The 8,200-nt window shown below is 37.7% G+C and overlaps 1 protein-coding gene across 1 annotated transcript; it reads right to left on the minus strand.

Annotated features, from left to right (window-relative positions):
* Window positions 1–4,728: 4,728 nt before the first annotated feature.
* On the minus strand, window positions 4,729–6,048 carry LOC102964230 (SWI/SNF-related matrix-associated actin-dependent regulator of chromatin subfamily E member 1-like). Its single transcript, XM_042979798.1, has one exon. It carries the CDS (start codon window positions 5,962–5,964, stop codon window positions 4,729–4,731), a length of 1,236 nt encoding a protein of 411 aa, XP_042835732.1. The 5' UTR covers window positions 5,965–6,048.
* Window positions 6,049–8,200: the final 2,152 nt, after the last annotated feature.

Raw genomic sequence — 8,200 nt, forward strand, 5'->3', positions numbered from 1 at the left:
TTGAAAGTCTGAATAAGTTGATTAAAGTTTCATAGCTTCATAACAGACTTAGAAACACAAAGCTCATGTTCTTAACTGGTCTGAATTACTACTTTGAAATTATTTATTATTATGTGGTATAATTACATTTTTGCTTAAAAATTTCCTTGACTGACATAAGAAAATATAAACTAGGGTCACCTGGGTACCTTGGTCATTTAAGTATCTGACTCTTGATCTCAGGTTGTGTTTTCAGTTTCATGAGTTCAAGCCCTGCATTGGGCTCCACACAAAGTGTGGAGCCTACTTAAAAAAAAAATAAATATATACGTGTATGTATATATGTATACACATACATATATATATTTATTTTTATAAACTATAATATATACACATATATGTATAATATATACATACACATATGCATAATATACACATAAATGTATATATATACATGTATAATATATACACACATGTATATAATACATATATGTATACACATACATGTATATATACATACACATGTATATTTTTATAAACTATAATACATACATGTATATATACATATATGTATAATATATAACTTATATATGTATAATATATGTATATATATGTATTATAGCTTATATAGTATAGTTTATAGATATATATGTTAACTATAAACTTATTCAAAGCAACATGAATATAGATTACATTCATATCCTGAGGCAACCTACATTATGCTAAATGCATAATGTGTGTGATATAAATAAACTGATTATTAAACCACACATTTGAATAATTTATTGATGAATGATTGGATTACTTTTTCCAAATATGGCCTTTATAATACCTCCTGTTCCACATGTGACCTCTATTAAGAATTGATCTTAAAAAAAAAAAAAAGAATTGATCTAGTTTCCCTTTTGAATTTGGATGTATTTGTGATAGTTTCAACCAAACTATGTGACTTATAAGGCGTCATCATAATATTTGATACAGTTTCTTCCTTGTCTGCTGAAATATTTACACATGGAGTTTCAGCCTGCCATGGAAGAGGTCCCTCATTGGGCTCTAAAGAAGGCACACCACATGGAGAGGGCATGTTTAGGCATTCTAACTGGCATTCCAGTTATTCAAATCATCCCAGCCAAGGCACCAGCCACAAGAGTAAACAAGTCTTCAGACAATTCTGGTCCCCAGTGGTTGTGTCACTCCTGCCTTTGTGTGTTCCCATCAGGGGCCCTAGATGTGATGGAGCAGAGATCAGTCATTCTCAGAGAGCCCTGTCCTAATTCCTGTCCTACAAAATCTGTGACTGTAAGAAATAATTATTTTAACAGCTAAATTATTTACTATAAACTTAAAACATAAACTCAGTACTACAAATAGGGTTCTACTGTTGTAAAAACTTAAACATATGGTATTGGCTTTGGAACAGGGCACCTGGTATAAGCTGAAAGGTCCTTTAATGCTATTTCTGCAAGTTAGCGTATTAGTTAAAGCAAGGTAGAACTTGAGACTTTTCATAAAATCTAGCAGGGCTTCAGAAAATTGGGAAGTAAGGCTGTCAGGACAGTAAGGAAATTGTTATTGGAGGGTGGAAAATAAAAGGACCCTTGTTATGTAGTGGCAGAAATTTTGCAAAACTATCATCTGTGTTGATGTGAAAAATATAATATTTATCTATATTAACTGATGGATTTGGCTAAGGAAATTTTCAGGCAGTTTTTGAAAATACCCACTGATTTAGCTGCATATAAGAAGATGCAGAGAGGAGAAAGAGAAGTGAACAAAAAAACACTTTATATTTTTGAGCAAAGTTTAAAGGAAATATAGAGGAGCTAGGACTTATTGGGCTCAAAAACAAAGCTATTTTTTACCTCTTATCTCACAGTAAGTTTTTTAATATACTTAAAATTTTTTTTTGAAATGTTTATTTTTGAGAGGTGGGGAGGAAGGGAGGGAGAGGGGCAGAGAGAGAGGTAGACACAGAATTCGAAGCAGGCTCCAGGCTCTGAGCTGTCAGCACAAACCCCAATGCAGGGCTTAAACTTGTGAACCACGAGATCATGACCTGAGCTGAAGTGGGGAATTTAACCTACTGAACCACCTAGGTGCCCCTAATATACTTTATTTTTAAAGCAGTTTTAAGATCACAGCAAAATTGAGTGGAAGTTATAGGTATTTCCCGTATACCTCATGCCCCTTCACATGCATATCTTCCCCCATTATCAGCATCTACCACTACAGTGGTATTTTGTTACAATTGATGAACCTGTGTTGACATGCCAATATCACCTGGAGTCCATGGTTTACATGAGGGTTCACTCCTAGTGTCATACATTTTACGGATTTAGACAAATGTATAATGATTTGTATCCATCATGGTATCAGACATAGTAGCTTTTCAATTTGTTCAAGTTTTTACTAGCTGTTAGAATGGAGTGGTGATTTCCCAGCTTCTTATATGCTAGAACAGAAACAGGTGTCTCCAGAGTCCAAAAGTTTTTGGTTTATTTTCAAAGTAAGAAAGGACCTTGGGGAAAAATAAAACTGAGGGTCTATCAGAAATATGTCTTAGGATAAAGATGGAGCAGATGTATAACTGTAAAACCCCAGGAAAATTTAACAAGATGCTTTATAAACTCTTTCAGTTGCATAAATGGCCTTCTGAGGATCTTTAGGACATCTCTGGCTTAGCCTTTCTTAATAATAAATTCCTGAAGAACCTTAAGGTCATTATACTGCAACAACCCAAGGTAAGAAAAGGACTTATCTGTAAGACAGTGGTGGATATGAGTTCTGTTTGATAAAGTGGATTAGAAACTGATACATAAAAAATCCACAAAGTTTTCAAGGATATTTTTTATTAGTTTGGACCAAAAGGGTCAAGGACAGTACAAGATGAAAAGGAACACTTTGGACACCACCCCTCCCAACTCTTCACAGGCAGGAAGCAGGCAGAGAAATCTGCTTGGTTGTAAACATAGGCTATTTTTTGTGAAAAAAAGAAATATTGACCCAGAGGATGAAGCCAAGAATCCGAGATGTAGAACTAAAAGCCAGAGCAAGTAACTTCCTGGAAGTAGGATGGCACTTTTATCAAGGAACTGGGCAACATGTGCCCTGCTCAATTTCAGAATTGCATTGAACATGGACTACTGTCAATTGCCTACAGCAATTATCTAGGGCTGACCTGCCATTGTATCTTGGATATGAATGCATAGGATCATTCTTTCTTTTTAGTTTATAGTTCTTCACACTGAGAACTATAGTACTAAAGGTGCCATATCCAAAATGCCTCTTGCATCTAGACCTGAATTAAACAACAATATCCTGGAATTTCTAATGGGATGAGAATATGGGATCTTGGAGGAAGAGCATCAAAGATAAACAAAGCCATATATTAATTAAAGTGGTGAAAACAGATTCTGTTCAGTCACTCCTGACACTTGGGAATAGAGGTGAGTGACCTCCATTTCCATGTGAGCAGAGGAGTTTGGGTGTTTTAAAAGGATAAGTGAGGGAGCAGGGAAGGAGAGCGGCAGGGCTCAAGTAAAAACTTACAAAGTTGGTCAGTGTAAATGAGGTTAGGTCAGCTGTGTCTGCTAAGATGGCAATAATTGAAGTTAGGATTCTATTCCACAGAGACTGGGAGACTGAGGCCCTATCTTCCTGATGATTACATTTCAACAAAGCAGCTTTTAGGTCCTTGAGAAAGACACTCCTGAGTTATAGGAGATACGTATATATCTCAAAGGAAGAGAGAAAGGAATCACAATTGTAAACTCTTCATAAGAGGCTGGGACCTATCTTTAGGTGTTTGCTAGGACAAACAGTAGATTCTCCTGGCACCCTTAAGCTTTCTCAGGTCAGCTTTTTAATGGAAAGCTGGGGTCATCCTAAGGACACAGCCTTATGCGGCTAGAAGCCATGCTAGAGTTTGGTCCTGTCTTAGTGCACAGGTTTGAATGGAGTCATGCTGTGCTGAGGGTTCTCCAGTTCTCAGGAGGTGAGTGCATTTTGTATGTTAGAGGATTATAAATAATTTATAGCCAGAAGTCAGACTGGAAATTTTAAAACATACCCTGCAAATTCTCTGATACTCTGACTATCAATAAAGGGCTATAATTGCCCTTCTTTTGAATCTGGGACAGCTTGTGGCTGACTGATAGATAGGATATGGCAGAAATGATGCCATGGACATCCAAAGCCAGGTCATAAAAGTCTCTGTCCACTGGAGCAGCCAAACTTGGAGAATAATCTTCCATGTTAGAAGAATGGACAATTATTTCCGGAAGAATGGAAGGTTGAATAGATTAGAAGACTACAGGATGATTACTAGGTACCACTAATGGATCAGTTGAAGTATAAGTCATTCAAGTAATATTGGTAGAGTGCATAAAAGCTGATTGAATAAATGAAGTAATGAATGGATGTCTTCATAGCGGACAATGCTGTATCTGAATTGGAACAACATTAGAAATAAAATAAATTTAAGTAATTAATGATAAATTTCTGAACACAACATTTAAAACATGACAAGATAATGGATCCTAAGTTATGTAATGGTCATATTAGGAACTTTGAAGGTGTTTGAAAATTTTCTACTAAAAACAAGAAAGGTCACCTTGCCATGTACAAAATAGAATGGTTTGGATTCATGGTAATTATTTGTTATGTGAATCTCACTTTTTTTTTTTAAACTCAAAAAACATCTTTTTTTCATTTAAAAAAGTATTTAGAACACATAAAACAAGGCAACATTTATTCTTTCTTCTCGTCTTCCGCTGTGGGGTCTGCTGGTGGTTCCTCCACCGTTGCACTGTTGCTCTCTGAGCCAGTGTTACTATCACTGGTCCCTTCCTCAGCCATACTGTCCACCCCCTCTTGCCCACTCTCCTTGTCCTCAGGAGTAGATGTGCCTTCTTCACCATTCTGTTGGCTCTCCGTCGCTTCTTCAAGGTGTGTCTCCTCTGTCTCCATTGGGACACTCTCGTCATCCTTCTTGTCCTCGGTCTTACTGGCAGCTTGCTCTTCCTCAGGAACCATGCTGCTCTGACTGCGTTCAGCTTGCTTCACTGCCTCTTTTTCTCTTTCCTCCTGCCTTTTGCGAGCCTGTTCCTCTGCCTGTGCAATTTCAGCGGCAATTTTTTCCATATCCACTTCCACTTTCAAACCGCACAACCTTGTAAGTTCATTGTTAAATGAATCTGTGCTTTCCAGGAATTTCCTCTTCTTTTCCTGGTGTCTCTCCTCTATTTGAAGAAGTTCAGCTTCTAGTTTTTGCTGATGAACCATTAAGGACTGGACGTGTCGTTTGAGGACCTGCATTCTAGCTGTTGTGACAACTGACCGAACGTCTGGCACCACACTCTCACTAGGGATTTCACTGATGAGGCGGTGGTTTCTCTGGAAACGGGCGGTGGCTGTATGCTTCATTGAAAAGCCATCATCATAATCATCTGGATCTTCAGCAGGCTGAATGCTCATGTAAGGTTCTCCTTTCTCCATGGGAGACTGTCTCTGTCGACTTTCTTCCTCTAAAGCAGCTTCTGCACGACTTTTTGCATTTATATAAGCAAGGTATGTGGGGGAATTATGATAGGCCTTCATAGATTCATTGTACTCTATCTTTTCTGCTTTGTATTCATTTAAATATTTTTGTTTTTCTTCATCAGTGAGATCTCGCCACATGCCACCAATAATCTTGCCAATCTCCCACAACTTTAGGTCGGGGTTGGAAGCTTTTACTTGGTCCCAGACCTTTCTGCTGTACCTCATGTAGGGCATCAGCGGCTTATCTGGTGGCTTTGGGGGTTTTGGAATCGTAATACCAGAAGAGGCCGTGACCCGGCTGATGGTGCCTGGGTTCCCTCCCAGCCTGTAGTTGTTGTAGGCGAGATGACTGTATGGATTGTATCCCACAAACCCTGGTGTGCTGGGCATTTGTGTTGCAGGAGCTGGGGTGGGAGGTGGGGCATAAGATGGTCTTTTTGACATTTTGGAAGGTTAAGTTCTCAGTTCCTTAAGAATGAATCTGAGACACCGCGGGCAGAAAAAGCGCCCGTAGCTCCGGCCTCGTTTTCCTTTTGTCCAATCTCACTTTTAATTAATATGCACTTGTGTGCCTAGCCTTGTGAGGAGAGTATTTTCATGCATCATATACCAAAATGGCAGGTATTATTAAAATACCTTTATACAGATGAGAAAATGCATTAATTTGCCCAAAGAAAAGGACTGGGGTTTAAGACGGGTTTTAGTAAGTCTTTACTATGACTTTTTTTTTAATGTTTACTTATTGTTTGAGAGACAGAGTGTGAGTTGTGGAGGGGAAGAGAGACAGGGAGACACAGAATCCAAAACAGGCTCCAAGCTCTGAGCTGTCAGCACAGAGCCCGACACAGGGCTCAAACTCATGGACCCCAAGATCATGATGTGAACCAATGTTGCACGCTTAATCAACTGAGCCACCCAGGCACCCTTGCCATGACTTTTAAAAAGTGTTTTGTTTCAAAACATTCCACATTTTTTTAACAGTTATTTTAACAACTGAGTAAATTAATTTTGGAAACTTACATCCTAAAAGACAGTTAATTAAACTTTCCTGAGATAGCTGAACAGCCTTCTCCCTGGACACCTTCATGCCTTTGCCCAAATGTCACCTTCTGATGGGAATGGGATCTTCCTGGAAACTTCCATTTGAATTGTATCCTGCATTCCTGGCATTCCTGTTCTCCCTTAACCTGATCTGTTTTTTGTTTTTTTTTTTTCTACAGTATGGATCAGGATCACTTTTGAACATACTATATTTTTTACTTATGTTTATTAATGTTTATGGTTCTCTCCCAGCCTTAGAACATAAAGCTCACAAGGTCAAGTGTTTGAATCTATTTTATTCACTGATATGAACTTAGAACTTTTAGGATAGTGCCTGAGACATAGCAGGCATTCAGTACAGATTTGCTGGAAAAAAGAATTTGTGATGCTACACCATGTGCTATGTGCCATGTCTAAAATGGTGATCAGAAAGACAAAACTGCTTGAGGGGGTTTACCCTGTGATAGGAGAAAATGAGCAGAGATTTTCCCTTATGGTTCAGTGGGTTAATTCAGCTTAATTCAGCTAACTCTTTCTCTTTTATTTAGGGGCTCGTAGTTCTTGATTCCTTCATCCCCTCTTTGTCTAGCTTTTCTTAAATGTTCCTATTTAGTTGGTCCAATATTTCACTCTTATCTTCTCCTCTTATCTTTACATAATATGAAGTAAATAAACTTGAAAGGAAAGTCACTCTTTCAATGAAGCCAAAGCATAGAACAAGGTACTTCTCAGTGTCTTTTCTCTCTGCACTTTTGCAAACACTTCATTTATCTTGTACCATCTAGTGTGGGTTAAATTCACATTTGCCAGAGCTATTCCTTGCCCTCTTGGTTCTCACCCACCTTCAAGTTTCATCAGAACTTGACGGACCTATTATTGATTCTTGGGACATTTTTTTGTTCACTACCCCCCCTCCCCCATTTTCACTATTACAGTAATATTTAGTGAGTAGTACTATTTCCAGCTCTTAGATATCACCTTCAAGCAATAATAAATGGTATAAATCCAGGAAACAAGATGTGTCTCGCTTACTCCAAATATATAAATGCTTATTTCCTTTTGGAACAAACCAATAATATGAACATTTCAGAGTATGCCAAGTTGGTACAAGAAACTATCCACTTGGGAAGATAAAATTGGAGAGGGAGGTCAGTTAGACTGAGGACATTTTAAGAACAACAAGTTCTTAAAACAAATTCTGAAAGTAAAGCTTCAGTATAAATTATGCCCTCAATTTCTGTATATTATTTTTCCTTCAGAAATGCAAAAGCTGGTAAGAGTAAGAAGTTTTGTTAGTCAACTATAAGAATGCCAAACTCTTGGGTGTGTGCTTTCCCACGTATGCACACATGCACACGTGGACCCACATATACACATGCCATCACAAAGGAAAATACAAGCACACGTGTACATACAATAATCATATTACAGAAGACACCTTTTCCTTATTATTTAGAATTTTTTAAAAATGCCTTTAACTAGTGAGGAGAGTGAAGAACTGTCAGAGAAGGATGTAGTTGACTAAGATTCTGGAGAGTGTTTGGGTTGCAGGCAGTTTCACAATAAGAATTTTATTCTTAGTTAATTGTATCAGATCATGTTAGTATATTTCTATTTTAGTTATTACTTATCTTACATT

The sequence above is a fragment of the Panthera tigris genome, chromosome A3, assembly GCF_018350195.1.
Source record: "Panthera tigris isolate Pti1 chromosome A3, P.tigris_Pti1_mat1.1, whole genome shotgun sequence".
Lineage (NCBI taxonomy): Eukaryota > Metazoa > Chordata > Mammalia > Carnivora > Felidae > Panthera > Panthera tigris.

Bases quoted from the DNA above. Each gene is read 5' to 3' on its own strand.
- LOC102964230 (XM_042979798.1), bottom strand. From the start codon at position 5,964: ATGTCAAAAAGACCATCTTATGCCCCACCTCCCACCCCAGCTCCTGCA.